The sequence below is a fragment of the Pteronotus mesoamericanus genome, unplaced genomic scaffold (genome assembly GCF_021234165.1).
Source record: "Pteronotus mesoamericanus isolate MK-2021 breed Mesoamerican mustached bat unplaced genomic scaffold, CSHL_Meso_final contig_56, whole genome shotgun sequence".
Classification (NCBI taxonomy): domain Eukaryota; kingdom Metazoa; phylum Chordata; class Mammalia; order Chiroptera; family Mormoopidae; genus Pteronotus; species Pteronotus mesoamericanus.
In genome coordinates, this window is record NW_026555201.1 from 19745275 (window position 1) to 19763086 (window position 17812).

At 36.2% G+C, this 17812-nt stretch overlaps 1 protein-coding gene across 1 annotated transcript in view; it reads left to right on the forward strand.

The window, feature by feature from the left end:
- Positions 1 to 17812, forward strand: part of OTOGL (otogelin like) — a 126024-nt gene that overhangs the window by 20183 nt on the left and 88029 nt on the right. Inside the window, 9 exon segments of the mRNA XM_054579830.1 lie at positions 2862 to 2989; positions 3355 to 3461; positions 8856 to 8962; positions 9173 to 9298; positions 10505 to 10613; positions 11666 to 11712; positions 12169 to 12314; positions 13409 to 13532; positions 15189 to 15366. Coding sequence (XP_054435805.1) covers positions 2862 to 2989; positions 3355 to 3461; positions 8856 to 8962; positions 9173 to 9298; positions 10505 to 10613; positions 11666 to 11712; positions 12169 to 12314; positions 13409 to 13532; positions 15189 to 15366 — 1072 coding nt within the window.

Genomic DNA, 17812 nt, shown 5'->3' on the forward strand with positions numbered 1-17812 from the left:
CAGAGGTGACTTTACAAAGAAATGAGGATTTTCAGAATTTCTGTGGATATAGAAGATTTTAATTTGTGGTCCAGTTGATATTCTGGTTCCATAATTCATTCTGTAGCTGGCCACACATTAACACAGAAACCTGATTTATTTTTAATTTTCCCTGCATAATCAATAGTGCCTCACTTTCATTCTCAGAAATGTCCCAAGGTGGACAATTACTCTATTGGCAGTACCTTTTATATAAAACATTTTAATTTTAGTTTTGCAGACTCTAAGACTACAGATTGTCTCATAATAACCAACTTTTGTGACTCTTTTATTAATGCAAGGTAGTAAAAAAATAGCTAAACATGTGGTTGAAAGACTAGAACTTAAGTGAACTTTAAAGGATTGTGCAGGTTGTGTAGTTCCATTAAAATTCGCACATAAATATTAAATGGGTCTTTAGGATATGTTTTTGTTTCTCTAGACACTTAAAAATGATGATTTTTAAAATGAAATGTGACTATAAATTATCTTTAAGAGAATATCTATTTTTCCTTTTTAAAATAAGTATATTGGACTAGACCCATGCTTAGTTGAGTGTGTCACATTTTAATCAATATCCGAGGTAATGGAGTGGGCCAAATTTGAAAGCTCTAGGATTCTAATCTTTTTAAGAAATATTACAAACTCTTTTGTATTTATTCATTCACTTATTTAGCAAATGTTTTTTGAGTACCTACTATATACCAGATACTAACCCAGGGATACAGCATAGGACAGCTTGGCAAGCTTGGTAATCTCTCTCCCTTCCATTAGTAGGTATTATAGTAAAAGACAAAATAAATAAAAGAACAATTAAAATAAAATTTTTGTGAAAAATAGCTGCCATTAAAAGAGCGCGAGAGAAGGAGGTTAAGAGTGATAAAACACTGTGTGTTTGGCTGTAGCCCAGATCATGTGACAGAGAGTGCTCTCTGAGGGAGTCATATTAAAAGAGATCCTTAAATGAATAAGGGGGTCAGAGCAGAGGGAAGATTGGAGGAGGGAGGAGGAGCAAGAGTCAGGTAAGTGCAAAAGAAAGGTGGGAATGAGTTTGAGTGAAGAATAGTACTATGCCAGCAGATTGGAGTAGGGTGAGAGAGAACAGGAGAAGATGTAAGGGAAGCTGGGTAGGCAAAGTAGGTGGAAGAGGTTAGGAGCTGAAGGAGTGCAGGGGCCAGATCAAAAAAAGTCTTCAAGTCCACAGTAAAATTTGGGATTTTCCACTAAGAAAAGAAAGCATTTTTGTAGATGCACTCCCACAATCTTCCCAACAACTGGTAGTAGCACACAGACATTATCTTCCTATCTTGAGGATAGGGAGAGAGAGTTAAACAATTGGCTTGAGATTTTTGATTTTAGTGATGTGGTAGTTCATCTTTAAAGGTAGACCCATGGCTATGTAAATCTACTTGGTGGACAACCTAAAACTGAAATCTGAGGCTGTCTTAAATGGAACTTTGAGATGTCATCTTTTTTTTTTTTTTAATAGATTTTATTTATTCATTTTTAGAGACAGGGACAGGGAGGGAGAAATAGAGGGAATGAAACATGATGTGAGAGAGAAATATTAATCGGTTGCCTCTTGCACGTGCTCTGACTGGGACCAAACTACAACCCAGGCACGTGCCCTGACTGGGAATTGAACCCATGACCTTTTGCTCTGTGGAGCAACACCCAACCAAGTGAGCCACACTGGTCAGGGTTTGAGATGTCATCTTGTTCAGTTCTGCTAACTTCTTGAAATTTGAGATCCAGACTTTGCAAGTGGGGCAGGATTCATTTTCATTAATTGTGAAACTTGTACTCAGGCCAAATGCTGTGACAATTTAACGGGTGTCCAACCCACGGCCCAGGATCGCTATGAATATGGCCCAACACAAAATTGCAAATTTACATAAAACCTTTTTTTTTTGCTCATCAGTTTTCATCAGTGTTTGTGTATGTAAATGTGTAGCCCAAGACAACTCTTCTTCCCCCAGTGTGGCCCAGAGATGCCAGAAGGCTGGGCACTGCTGCTGAGGCACAGAGCCCGGAGTGCTCACTGCCAACGGTCTGTTGCCGTGTGCATGAGCTCCTGAATCTTGCCTCTGAATAATGCTGAGATTGTGTCAGAATTCCTAACAATCTGTCCTGAACATGTTTAGAAACACTTTTCATCATGTTCAGATGAAATGGATTCATTCCTTGGTCTTCTGTTCACCAGGTGTCTTTTTTAGTCTTTCAGTGTGGGTGTGTCCTCTGAAATCTCAAGGGCTCCACAAAGATATTTTTTATTGTTGTTTACCCCCAAAACGGAACTATAGTTTTAGTAAGTTTCTGACTAATGCTAAATATAGTGAGAGGGCTTTCTGAAGATTTTCATACCAAACTTTTACTTATGCTTCTGTTTTATGCATGTTTTTCTTTTCTCTATAGCACAAACTACAGTCTAATTTTTACAGTGATTTACTGAAGTGCATGTTGTACCCCTCACTCTCAACCTTTCCTCATGCTGCTTCAATACATTCTTCCTCTTTAATTATATTAACAATTGTTTGGTCTTGACATTTCAGTCAATTTATTTTTCTTATGCTAAGGTAATGTTACAAGGGTGGGCAAAATTAGGTTTACAGTTGTGAGTATGTGGAATAGTTTATTCTTGTGTTATTTATTAATTATTGTATTATTTTTCATATGAACAACAGTAAAACTACGTTGCCCGCTCCTGTATAGTCTAATATCATTGATGATTATAAAGTTATTGAGTTTAACTTTTTGACCAGGTAGTTTATGTTGATGAATTGTGTATTTGTGGAAAGTGATATTCTTCCACATATTTGTGTGTGTGTGTTTGTGTGAAACAGTGGACTACACAGAAGACATCGCTATGTTTGCAAATACCTGGTTGGTGCAAACTGCAGGTGACCCCACGTGTGTACCCACACCCTCAGATTTTCCAAATCCATGCTCCAGTGGGATGCCAGCATTTGAGGTAAATTTGGCGTAAAAAATTTGGGCATATTGGATATAATACACATGTATTCTATTTGTATATTTAATGTTAAACATTTTAAGTGCAAATACTACATCATCAAACACTATTAAATTTCAGAAATATAACTGCGATCGGAATACCTTTAAAAGTATTTCAAAATAGTGAATGTAATGAGTTTCATAAAAGAACTACTCCTTATAAAAATATGCAGTTATAAAAATGTTGATTAATATTTATAAGCAGAAAGTACCTTCTGTTTCTTAGTAGGAACAGAGAGCCTTGCAATTAGATCAGTAGGAAAAAATGAGAGCACAAGCATGTGGTTGGGTCCGCCCTGGTGACTGCCGTCTTCTTCCGCACAGGCCATCTTCTTCAAGTGCCAGATTCTGCTGCAGTTTCCTTTCCTGAGCTGCCACGAATATATTGATCCATATTTATATATTGCTAGCTGTGTGAATGATCTTTGCAAGTAAGTGAAATGATTAGTATTTGAAGTGATATTTTCTATATACAAAAGAAGAGCAAAAAGCACTTCTGTAACTTAGCCATCTTGTCGGTTCACAAAATGTAATGGGAAATTAAAGTAAAAACTATACTAACAGCTATTAAAAGATTGCTGGATAACAGGTAGTCTGTAGAAGTGGCATCAACAAAATACAGCAATTCTTAAATATTTTTCATGCCACTAATCCTTTCTGGGAATCTAGAGATGTCTGCAGATCCTTTTTCAAAATAATGTTGGAATGAACAAAATGAAACACATAAATTTACAAAGAGTATTATACTGAAACAGAGTTATTAATGTAGTAAATGAATTGAGTTTTTGGTACATGTCCTTTTTTATTTGCACAGTAGTTCTAATAACTACTGTAATTTGACATAGTGATGAATGTACATAATATTTTGAGATAGCTGCAGTGACTAATGAGAAATGAAAACATGAAAAAATGACATATGAGATATATCAGTGACAAATATAGCATTGTATTTGCAAATACAACATTGTGATGTGTTACTTAAGTGTATAATTGAAGGAAATGCTTAATTTCATTTGGAGATTAGGGAAAATAAACACGTAATCCTCTTTCCATCCAAGGTCCAGACTCCTGCATTCTCTCCCAGGCTAAGAACACCTAGACTAGGTGGTTTCTAGGAAACAAATCCTATGAGACTCATAGTATGTTCACTAATGTAACACTTGCTATAAATTGCCTATTATCGAAGTCCTTTCCATTTTTTAAAAGTTACCGCGTATATGATTTAGCTATCTTGAATGTTCAAGAATAGCTCAAGAATCATCAATAAATCTGAATTTTAAAAAGAATTTTAAGAAGTGTAGATGATATATGGGAACTTGTTGTAAAAAACCAGACTAATTTTTGGATGAGTAAAACTACTTAAAGGTATCTAGGGTAGCTTGTTAAGAGGTTTAAGTTTACTAGAAGAGCAAAGAAGGAAAGTGAGATAATATAAAACTGTCTTAATTACAACTGCTCTGCTTTAATTAAATGGTAATTATTACAAAAATAATGAATATAATGATATTTTTCAGATATTAACATAAGCTAATTTGTGATACATGGTAATTTTTAGTAGAGTGCTGTTGTAGCTTTATTTGTGTGTATAGTCTCTAAGCGTTAGGGATTTATGACCACAGGAGCTTTGAGAGAATGACCTTTCTACCTAAAATATCAGGTATCACCCTCTACATTTTAAAACATTCTGCTCCTTATTTGGTTTTATTTTTTAGGAACAATGTTGTTATACCTCTGTTCTTTCATTCAGTCTCTTGTTTTGAGGATCCCTGTAGGCAGTCCATGATCCTTTTCTAGCCACATGTATGGAATTTAGAATTTTTCTTATTATATCGGTCTCATTCTTGGACCATTCTCCAGTAGTCTTTTCATTTGCCTTTATTGTTATCATATTTAGCACCCACTTCTCCAATAGACTGAGATGAAGTATCATTTGGCAGAATTGGGAAAGTCATTCTCCACTTATTAATTAGGATATTGTTTGGCTGCTCTAATTGCCAAAGTATCAGTGATTAAAATTAAATTTTCTCTCACATATAGTCCAAGGGAGGAAGTGGTCCTGGGTTCGTACCTTGTGTCTGCTCCCTGAGTTTTCCAGTGACTCAGTGATAGTATTGCTGTACCATCCCTAAAGGCCTAGGATATTGATGCTCAATTTTATGGCCCAAACTGGCTTATCACTACCATGTTCATATTTTAGCCCTTCAGGAGGGAGAAAAGGACATAGAGGGTTGATAGCTCTTTATAGGAAGTGATGTGTAGTCTCATGCATACTCCAACTTTTATTCTTCCTGCTGGAACTTAGAAGCATGCCACACCTCGATGCAAAGACTGCTGGGCAATGTTCTCCCTGTTCAGGCAACCGCATGCCCAGCAAGAACTTGGTGGTTCTAATACTGAGGAGAAGTAGAGGGAACTGAGGACAAAATAGGGTCTCTGCCACACTCACTTTGAAATTTCATCACTGAAAAGTTAACATACGAAATTTTGATATCTTTTAGGCTTTGGATTTTGAAACTGAATTGCTTTCTCCAAGGGTAAATAGAAGGATAGAGTAACATCTTTTATTGGTTGAAATCATCTGATAGTTTAAGAGATATGTTTGAGGTGGAGGGGCCAGGTTTGGAGGAAAAGCAGGCGTGTAACACCACAAGGAGGGCATTATCAATTGAGTAAGTGGTCATTGATAGAATGATGTGAGAATCTACTACAGTTAGCCTTTCACTCTTCTCAATATGTCACGCAGGACTAGACCTACCTACATTCTTTCTCCCCTAAAGGAGGTTCTCTTCGTTTCTTATATATCAGAGGACTACCTCACATGACCCTGCATCATGAGAATAGTATTGTGAATCTGTGAGCCCAAATTATTTCCTGCTTGAATTATGATAGTATAATGAATTTGATTCAATACATATTTTCTGAGCATCTATTCTGAACTGAGCAGTGTGCCGCACCTTGGAGAAAGAGAAACTATTTTATTTTACTTTTTTAATCCTTACCTGAGGATATGTTCATTGATTATAGGGGGTGGGAGTGGAGGGCGGAGAGAGAGATAGATATTGAGAAACACTGATGTGAGAGAGAAACATTGGTCAGGTGCCTTCTGCACATGCCCCGACAGGGGGTGGAACCCGGAACCTAGGTATGTGCCCTGAGTGGGAATCAAAACTGCGCTTGTTTGGTCTCCTGATCGCTTTAAATAACTGAGCCATCTGGCCAGGGCAAGAGAAACAATTTAAAAAGGGACGCCGTTTTGGGAACTCAGATTCCAGTGGGGCAGAGGAACAGGTCTCCCGCAATGACACATGCTCTAAATGTAAAATGCCGTGAATGTAGAGAGGATTGCTACCTTCTTAGGGAGCTCTGGTGAAGGCCCACGGAGGAGAAGGCAACTCAGCTGAAATCGGAAGAATGATGCAATACCAGTCTTGAAGTTAAGCCCTGTTTCTACATCGAAGGATGATAAACCCACCAGCAAGGACATGGTTTTAGTTCTTTTTTTTTGCATTATCAATACAATGTATTTATTTTATCTTTTTTTGTTTTTAGGGCATAACATCGTGAATTTTTATTTTATTTTATTTTTTAAATTTTATTTTAATTTATTTTTTCAAATACATTTGTCTCTGCCTCCCCCCCCGCCCCCCACTTTTCCTTGCCCCCTCCCTCAGCTCTTCCCCTTTGGTTTTGTCCATGAGTCCTTGCTATATGTTCCTTGACTTTCCCCTTCCCTTCCTTTTCCCTGCCCCCCCCTTCCCTCTTGTCTCTGTTGATTTCTTTTCCTTTCAGTGTTGCTGGTCTTATTTTCCTTGCATCTTTGTGTTGTTGGTTAGATTCTGCTTATAGGTGAGATCATATGCTATTTGTCTTTCGCCCCCTGGCTTATTTTGCTTAGCATAATGCTCTCCAGTTCCATCCATGCTGTCGCGAAGTGCAGAAGTTCTTTTTTTCTTTCTGCTGCGTAGTATTCCATTGTGTATATGTACCATGACTTTTTGATCCAATCATCTACTGATGGGCATTTGGGTTGCTTCCAACACTTGGCTATTGTCAATTGTGCTGCTATGAACATTGGGGTGCATAGGTTCTTTTGTATTGGCGTTTTGGTGTTCTTAGGGTATAGTCCCAGCAGGGGAATCATTGGATCAAAAGGCAGTTCCATTTTCAGCTTTTTGAGGAAATTCCACACTGCTTTCCACAGTGGCTGCACCAGTCTGCATTCCCACCAACAGTGTACAAGGGTTCTCTTTTCTCCACAGCCTCGCCAGCACCTGTTGTTTGTGGATCTGTTTATGATGGCCATTCTGACTGGTGTGAGGTGATACCTCATGGTGGTTTTGATCTGCATTTCTCTGATGGCTAGTGATGCCGAGCATCCTTTCAAATGGCTCTGGGCCCTCTGTATGTCTTCCTTGGAAAAGTGTCTGCCCAGGTCCTTTGCCCATTTTTTGATTGGATTGTTTGTCTTGGAGTGGAGTCGAGTGAGTTCTTTATGTATCTTGGAGATCAAAGTTTTAGTTCTTAAAGACAACTATTCCTTAATGCTCATTTTCCCTCAGTAAATTGGGCTAATAATTTCTTTCCTGCTCAATTGTTGTGATTTTTTTGTGTGGTGCCATGTGTAATGTGCCTAAAAGGAATCCTAGAGTAACTTAGATACTTAATAAATGGCAGCTATTTCAACAATAGTTGCACTGGGTTGAAAAGTCAATATTCAGTTACTTTGTTAACTTTCAAATTCTCTAGTAATTATAGGAAACAGTGTATGTATTTTAAGGAAATCATAAACTTCGTGTCTTTCTAGAAGTTGAATTATTTTGGCTTACCCTGTTTCTCAGAGACTTTTCTTGTTTGGAGGTTTAGAATATTTTCTGAGTTTCAAGTTTATATGCTCGGTCTCTTTTTCCTTCTAAAGCTCAGTTAATTGGACTAGATAAGCTGATGACTTCAATTACAGTAGCACAGGATAAGTGCAATTTGAGATGGGTGGCTTTTACAGTAGAGATACTGGAAATGCTAAGGTTCACAAAATGCAACATTCTTAAGGTCATTATCTTGTAAGATCTTAACTATTCAATTTTGAGTTTGACTTGGTTTGAAAAATGAGCTCACTATCTCACTCTAAGCCTTCCTCATTTTATAGGTATTTTGCTAATCTGCTCTGGAAATTGGCTGACCTCTTATATTTGTTTGGGGGAGCTTCTAGGGTGATTATAAGAAAATAATTAGAGATTATTTACTTTTGGCAATATTATCAAAGTAACTAGCTTTAGTAGTTTAAACTTGAAACTATTATTTTTTAAAATTTTATGTTAAATGCTGTCTATTCAGTCTTTCAAAAGAGGTACAGATTAGCATTGGTTTTATTCCAGTGTGTAGTCTATCAAGAGCATAGTATCTTTGAAATAATATTCATATTTGGTGCTTTTGTTGTGATAGAATTTTATTTGTTGTAATAGGATTTATTAAATTCCAAAATGTTTGGGATGCTTTGCGCAGGAGCCAAAAACCCATACAAGAATTCTGGGAACAATGTCAGAATTAAAATAGAAATCTTTTTCAGATATAGGGACATGCTTGAATCACAAGATGAGTGGTCAAATAATTTAAGACTTTGATGACAATGATTTACCGAGGCCTTTTTAGCTGGGATCCCATGTCCATTTGTTTTCTGCATTATTATACATAACATATTACATATATACTGACATCAGTGATTATTGGAATCTTCACCACACTAAACATTTCTAGAGATCAGGAGCTCAAAGATGTAAATTCTGCCAGTATTTCCGGTATGAATCGGCCCTTGTGTTCTCCCTTCCCAGAACTGACGATGATGATACTTACTGCCGCGCAGCCACCGAGTACGCGAGAGCCTGTTCCCACGCGGGCTACCCTATTCAGGACTGGAGAGAAGACTTCCCAGCGTGTAGTATGGTTCCTTATTTTCTAAACCCTGTGTACTTTTGTTAATTTTAGGCTTAGTCTAGTATTCAAAACTTCTCCGAGTACCCAAAATTGATAAACTGCAAGGATTTGTTATTGGTGTAGTGACGTTGGTAAACTCACAGACTTTTGGAAATACTCATTTTTTTTGTGGTGAATGAAGCTGACTTACAGCTCCTCTGTCTGCCCATTTCAGCTGACAAATGTGATGACAGCTTTGTCCACCGGGATTGTATCAGTTGTTGCCCGCCCACTTGCACATTTGAGAGAGAATGTCTTGGGAGCAATCTCCACTGTCTTGATGGATGTTACTGTCCAGATGGTAAGTGTTATGTGAAAGAAATCATGTCTCCATTCATGGAAAATGGCAGCCTGTGATTGGAGAACTACATTACAACATCCTTTCCTACGACTTTAGGGCTATTGCAATTTTCTGCCCTTGTAGGATTTGGTCCTTGAAGTGACTAGTAGAAAAGGCTGCCTTTCTTTAATAAAAAATGCTTCTCGCTTTGTAAATTTTCCAGGAAATTTGGGATCTAGGGTCTTAACATTACCCATGGTGACTCTTTTGTTCTCTTGAATATTTAAAGATATTTAATAATTTATGAAAGCAATTTCATAAAAAAGCCTTTACATTTTGGGAGTACAAGATTTTAGTCCTGATATAGTTTTATATTTGAAATTATAAGTAACATAACAAATTATAGAGGTAGAATTTAAATTTAGGAATGACTCCTATACCGATGGACCTTTTTAAAGAACACTGAGAATTTACTCAAACTCTTTTATATTTACAGATTTAAAAAATAGAATCCCAGAGATGTTAAGTGACTTTAACACTGTCATATATGTGAGTGAGAACTATGTGGAACCAGATCTGTTGACCTCAGTCCATTGTTCAGTTAGTGTTATTTAGAGTATGATCTTTGAACCAGTGCCAGGCCTGAACTCTTTGTAACCCATTCACTGATGAGTCAAGGAGTTTGCACCAGAATATAAATTAATGTACCAAAATAATTCGGTGCTTCCTTCATCTAGAAAGTCTTTCTCAGGAAAAAGGTCAACTGAATGAAACAGTGTGCTTAGTAACACAGTTGATTTACATTCTGGCTCAACCATCTTTACTCATTAGAGAGAAGTAACACATTTCCACTGTACTTGCCCTTTGAGTAGCTCTGCCTGGCTCTTTATTTTATGTGTGATGATGGTGTAGATCTCTCATTTTGAGATGAACTGAGATTAAACCAAGCATATATTTTCTTAGTTGTCTATATTCTGTATGGTGAACCTTGAATTTTTGATGGCAAGTCATGGGATAAAAACATTAAAAATCACTGAAGTAGATACTTAAAAGGTAGCTACTGATTGAGGTAGAACCAGGATATTGGTAACCCCTTGAAAGTAAAGAAATTTGTTATTTCATTGCCGAGTGTAAGCTAGTGTTGAAAAAAAGTTTGTTAAATTATTATTCAAAGAATAAAATCTTTATTATTTCTTTGAGAATTTCATATATTTTTTTCTTAAATAGGACTCATCATGGAAAATGGGGCTTGCATCTCCTTGGAAAATTGCCCATGTAGTTTTCATGGATTAGCTTATTCAGTTGGTTCAAAAATTGAACAAGAATGCACTGAATGGTATGTGATCAATGCCAAGTCAACTATTCCTGGGTGCCTGGCTAGTTGACAACTTTACCATGACATTTGTTTGAAGGTGTATACTTATTATTGGTTTTCTTTCAAAAATTTCAAGACACAGTTTGCATTTTATTTAAAATCTGTACAGGGGTAGGGAACATCTGTACATTCTTTTATAATGTAATTCTCACTTCCTTTGGGAATTTCATAAAATCTTTACCTATGTTGCATTTTCTTATTGTTTTTAATCACTAATTTGCACATACTACTACTCTTAGAATTGATGGTTTTCCTTGATCTTCTCTATTGATACTTTAAAAAATGACTCTCCATGTTGCTAGTTTTGGGCTCTGATTAGACATGTTTAGAATTTCTTATTAAATAAGCTAAGACTATTGCAGGCAAATGTTCCTCCCTCCAGGGCAGTCTTAAAAAGCAGCAGAGATCTAACTGGCATCAGGCTCCTTCCCTGTTGCTTGTCAGCATGTAAAACAAAAATGCCAGGGTTAGGGATAACTAACCTGTTCTTAAACACTGATTAGAGCTCCTACCTTTCAGAGACTGCTTCTGTGCTCCAAAACCCATGTCTTATTGATGGTAGAAGGCAGAATTTATCTTACATAAGAAGATATCTTTTCTCTGTCTTTAATATCTGATGATCCTTAGAACCAATTTTCTTAAATTTGTAGTAGATGTCTTAATTTATTAATCTGAACTCTTTATATGTATTTCTCTAATGACATAGGTAAATACTTTTGTGTGTGTTAACTTTTTTAGTTTAAGCAATGAGAAAAGGACAAAAAAAGTTCTGTTTGATTAGTACCCACTTGTATCATTGTTAGTGATTTTTAAGTATGTCACACAATAAGTAATGATTTAGGTGCTGGCCAGCACAAATTTATCAGTTAATTAAACTTGTGTGGAGATATTTTCCAAGTGTGATTATTCTGAGCCTATATATGTGATATATTTTGGTACATTAATTAATACATTGATGCAAACAATACAGTTCCTTTCTACCAGGAGATTAATGTATTTATCATTTTATTTAGTGTTTGTGTTGGTGGAGTTTGGAACTGCACTGAGCATGACTGTCCAGGTAATCTTTTCAAATATTTTTTAAGGAAAATGTCTCATTTTTTTTTTTGAAATTGAGCAGGAGTATAGCACTGATATTTCTGAGATCATCTCATGTATAATAAGAGATGTAATGATCTATAAATCCAGATAGTCAGAAGATAAATGGAAAATTGAATAAATGATAGCTTTGAGCAGGCAATCTTGGTAAATATTTATTAAAATAGCAAAAACATTGCAAAGCCTGAGGCATGTGGAAGAGCTATCACTCAGTAAACTTTAAATTGAATTGAATAACATAATTTAGTAAGTTTGTCAAACTAATAGATATTAAACATTTTAGTTCTTCTTTTTCATACAGGATTATTTACCCTAAATTAACTGGCTTTTTAAGACTAAATAATTTCTTTCTCTTCGTTTTTCTTCTCATTCTATTCCTTTTTATCTCTCTCTCTCTCTCTCTCTTTTTTTTTGGTAGTTCAATGCTCTGTTGTAGGTGATTCTCATTTTACTACTTTTGACGGTCGGCATTACTCTTTCATTGGAATGTGCCAATATATCCTTGTGAAAGGAACTGGAAAAGATAAGTTCACGATTACTTTACAGAAAGCTCACTGTGAGCAGGTAAGACTATCTCGTAATGATGGGAGAAATGTTTGTTTTTTGGACTCAAAGTTTTATCTAGGTTAAGAATGATAACATGAATGGGTATAGTGATTTTCTTTAAAAATAAGTTGATTGTTAAAATCCATCATTCACCTATGTACTATGAAGAAAGAAAAAAATGTTGATAATTAATCTATTATACTATTGATTATATGATGTTTCCTGATTTCAAATATATTACAATATGAGAACAAATATATTTTAAATTAAATATTTTATATCTTTTAAAAATGATATTTTATGTATAATTTTTAAGCATTTCCTGCATAGTAACACAGTGGACCTTAGTTTTTTGTTACTTCAAAAATACTATTTTAAGGAACAATTTTAGACAGGATTGGACAAGTTTCATATCATTCTAAATAAATACAATAAATTTCTTAGTGTACTGAAATATGTATTTAAGGCTTCTTCTTCAAATAAATACATCAATGATTCATAAATAAAGACACCCAGGCTGTACCTCTATCTAAATCAGGTAGTAAAAATCATTAATTTTCTGGTTTTACTCTAATATAAAATAGCTATTTCCAGCAAATATTCTCAACTATTTTATTTGCTTTTCCCCCCAGTTTAATTTTTTCCTTTGCGATACTTTAGAAATCTGAATAAACTTTCTACATAGAATTATACTTTTTTTGTTCTTTTCCTTACTGATTTTTAAATGTCTAATATACTACTTAAATGAATTTAAAGAGGTACTTCAAAAACATATTTACTGGCACTTAATTGAAAACATTATTTAATGCTCTATGGAAAGCACATGTGTATACGGTATATTTAATGCACTTAAAGGCATATTTTATTTGCAATGGGGCTACATCAGATGTATTATGTAGTAATTACTTTATTATATTACTTATACTCAAGCTTTCTTCATGCCAGAAATCCTCATGCATGTATACTCTCTTTCTCCTTCCTTCTCTCTTTTCACTCCCTCACCTTCCCCTATTTTTCTCTCCCACTGTCCCTGTTCTTTATTTCTCTCTTTATCTCTCTCATCTCTTTAATTGGCCATCCTTATTTATTCTTATGATCTCATTTTTATGCAGAATCTTGGCTTGGTCTGCCTTCAGTCTATAACTCTAATTCTGGATGATGATCTTAACAAACAAGTGACCATTACTAGAGGAGGAGAAATCCTTACCAGTCCTAACCAAGCCTTCAACCTGAATGGTAAGAAGCAGTGCTAATGGTGAACTTTCCTTACATTAAAACAACAACAAAACACCCTAACAAGGGAGCCTTCTCTGGTTGGCTGTCTCTCCGAACACTTGAGTATCTATGTGTTGCCAGATCCTCCACTAGACATGCTAGAGACTACCATGTTTATGGGACCTAGTGTTTGCCTCAAGTGGCCCTGTGTTTGGAAGGGGAGAGATACAAGCAAATAGCCACTTCCATGAAAGAGGATAAACTCAAAGACTTCGGGGCTCTAAATGAGCGCAGCTCTCCCAGCTGAGGGGAGGGGTACGGAGGTGTGGTCAGGAAAGTTTTCCGAAGGAGGAGCGCTGGGATGAAAGTGGTAGTGAAAGTGTACCATGCAGAGCAAGCAGGTGCAGAGCTCTGCAGTGTGTTTAGGGGAACTGTAGATAAGTTGGCAAAGCTAAAGCCTGGAAAGGGTAAATGGAGAATGTCCAGAGAGGAGAAGAGGGAACTAGGTAGGGGCGAGACTGGGGAAGGCCTTCCATACAGGGCATCCTACATTGTGGTTTTCCTGGGATAGGCTCTGTTCATACCTGTGTTTCAGCGTAGTTTAATAACACTCTGTTTTACTCCCAGAAATGTTCCAATTAGTATTAGAAATTACATGATATCACTAGTGATTGCCATGTTAGGGAAGTTGAACTTGATATAAAAATGAGTATAAAATTATCATTAGTTTACCATTTTTATGTACAAAAATGACTGTCTTATGTAGTTCAACCAGTTTAACAGTTTTAATGATACAGTCTTTGGGGGGCGGTATACTACAATTATCACAGTGTAGAAGTGGCTTTGAGAGATGTTAGACATTCCTAACATGGAAAACAGTTAGGATGTGATTAAAGTAGGGCATTCAAGGAATGAAGAGAAACTGATCTAAGGCACTGACAATAGAGATGGAAAGAAGAAGATAGATTAAAAAATTATTTAGAAAAAAATGGTCTGATTTTGGTGATGAATTGGATTGGTCTGGAGACAGGCAACAGGGGGATGAAGTGATCAAAGAATGATTCTCAGATTTCTGGGAATGGTGACCATATTATGGCAGAAACTGTAACAGGGATACAGGAGCAGAACTTTTGGTGGCCAAAGCCATCAGTTCAGTGCTGAACACAAGTTTCTTGTCTCTAAAGGTGTTTCATAAAATTTGCTTCTCCAGTGCTGAGCTCCTCCTTAGGCTGATAGGCTCAAGGGAATGGGGAATTTTTGATGAAAGTGTCACTGCCTTACTGAATCATGATGAGTGTTGGGAAACACACACACACACACACACACACACACACACACACACACACACACACACGTTGAGGAAGAGATATCAGATTTTAAATGTCTTAGGACCGTCTACCCTACCATTGAATGCTTTCCAACTGGAACTTCATGTGGACCTGACAGTTTATTTAAAATACCTGATCAAGATTCAGAAATGAGGGACAGAAGGGCAATGGGAGAAAAGAAAGCAGGCAAAATGTGGCAAAAACTGGCCCTGGAGCACAGGGACAGGAACTGGGCACCTGCCTCCCCGGTCCCTGACTCTGGGAAGAAGAGTCCTGGAGTGGTATGCTAGCATTTGAGAACACTGCCAATGAATCTCAAAGCTGATTTATGTATGTTCTTTTCCTGCAGGAGTGGTTGAAATTCAAACTCTGTCATCCTTATTTATTCTTTTAAAAACCACATTTGGTTTAAAGATTCTGTTTGCTATAGATGGGGAAAGAATTTATATTCAGCTCACCAGTACATGGAAAAGAAGAACACTAGGTCTATGTGGCACTTTTAATGGGAACATAAGGGATGATTTTCTGTAAGTACGATTTCTGTGTAGCTAACATGATTTAAAGACTAGTAATTTAGAGGACATAAAATCTTTTAGTAAAAAATGTTTACTCAACTAATAATATAGCTAGCTTAGGCATCACGGTTCCAAGATATTCACGTGGATTATGATATTTAAGTTTTGTAGCAATCCGCAGATTAACATCTTTGTTTTATAGACAAGCAAACCAACTGAGCCCAAAAAGTGTCAAATAAATAGCTCAAAGTCACCTCAAATAGAATGGAGCTGGGTTTTGAATTTAGACAGCATGACTCAGGGCTTGTGGGTTAACCCACAAAATAAAAGTAACTACTTTTTATACTCTCCACTGCCACCTATCAAAGTTAACAGTATTTTTTAAAAATCTTAATATCATTTTGTATTAACAATAGTAAGTTATACTTGTAAAAATATTGGTATCTTAGTATGTGTGATATCTCTAAAGCAACATTTTGTCATTGAAGTTAATTGAATTTTATGATAGTTGATGTTTAATCAGAAGAAAAGCAATAAAATACATTTGTACCTCTTGTATTGACAAAGCACTTTCACCTACATGTGAAGAGATATAGTGTGTAATTTATGCTAAGCATGGTAGGGCAGTTCAAATAGTATGATATGGTCCATTTTCAAGGAGCTTGTATTGAAGATTGGGAGGGGATAACAACTTTTAAGAAATTATGAGTTCCAGGCAAGGTGTTGATCAACAGTACATACATAAATACTGAGGTAATTACAAGAAGTTAAGTGTTGAGCTGTGTTGTTTTGGCTAGACGCACAGCAGGAATTTTGAGTAGGTGAGTGTGGGCTGGGTAGCGAGGGAATATTTTATGGAGAAGCCATTTTCGAAATACCATTTAAAAATTAAAACATATATTTGTATACTGATTTTAGAGAGAGAGGAAAGGGGAGATGAGAGAGAGAGAGAGAAAGAGAGGAAGAGAGAGAAACATCATGTGAGAGAGAAACGTCAATTAGTTGCCTCCCATGCGTGCCCTGACAGAGGATCAAACCTGCAACCTAGGGATGTGCCCTGACTGGAAATTGAACCCCCAACCTTTTGGTTTATGGGACAATGCTCCAACCAACTGAGCCACACTAGCAAGAGCTCCAAATACCATTTTTAAAAACACTTCTTTGTTTTCCTCCTGCTTGGGGTTCTTTCCACCATCGAATCTTATTCATGAACTCTCATTTATAGTTAACTCAACTCAGACTTGCTTCAAAAAACAAGTTCATATTACAACAAATGAAGTTAATTTTGACTTTGTTATATGAATATCCACCATTTATCTGTCTGGTTTTTACTTAAAATTGTGAGGGCTTTGAGAATAAGAATCACATCCTCAATCCTTGTATTCGTAGGAACTAGCATAGAATATTAAAGGCAGTAGGTGGTTGAATTGAAGAGAGGAAGAACTTTCAATAAAAAATGAATTAGAATAAGTAAGGATAACTGGCATTTAGAATTTTAAATTTCAAAAGAAAAATTTGGTATTGTCTCCTGTGTGATTAAATTGCTTTTAGGATATTTAGGTTTTCTTGTTTCATTTACTTATAGGTCAGAATATCAATATCTTCATATTAATATTAATCAAGTGGCTTGATTAAGATGTGCAGAAAAGACGCTAAGCCTTCTTTCCCTTCCTTGTTTGTCAGATGGGTTGGCAGACCATGTTTAACAGATGGCAGATCTGTCTCCCTCCTCCTAAGGCCCCAGTCTCCTCCATGTGTAAACATTCAGGCTGATAACAGTGCAGGATAATATTTCAGAGTTAGAGATAAAACTTTTTAACATTGTTTGGCTTTCCAGCATAAGCAATTAAACTTCTTTACTTCCCAAATGTTAATGAGAATCTGCAAAGTGGAATGGAAAATACTAATTACTTGAAAATTTATTTTACATTCCAATTTTAGTAACTTATGGTGAGCTGAAAGGTTATTTTATAAAATGAAATGCAGTAAATAAGTGGGTCTAAATTTTAACTCCTAAATATTTTTTGTATTTATTGTTTTAAGTGAACTAGATTCAATAAGAGAGCCAAGCTCTGAGTCAGTTCCTCCTGGGAACCCTGGCTACACCCATCACCTTGACCTATTTAATTGTCTTTTGTAGGAATGAAGAGGGAAGAAAGGGAAAGAAAGAGAAGAGCTAGTGCTAGTCAAACAATTTCTTTAGTTTCAGTGTTCTCATTTGAACAAAATGATGTTTTGGATTAGGAGTTTGTTATAGTGCTTTACAGTTTCAGAATGGTTTAATTTTGAGGACTAGGGGAAGGAAGGAAAGGGGAAAGGGTGGGGCAAAGATGGGCGTTGAGGAATGACTTGTGTAGCTCCTTTTTTTTCCTTTTCCTCAGTCATGGTGGTGAGACGCTCCATACAGTTAATGATGTCTGAGCTTAATAATAACCAAAGCAGTTAATTTATTAGGACA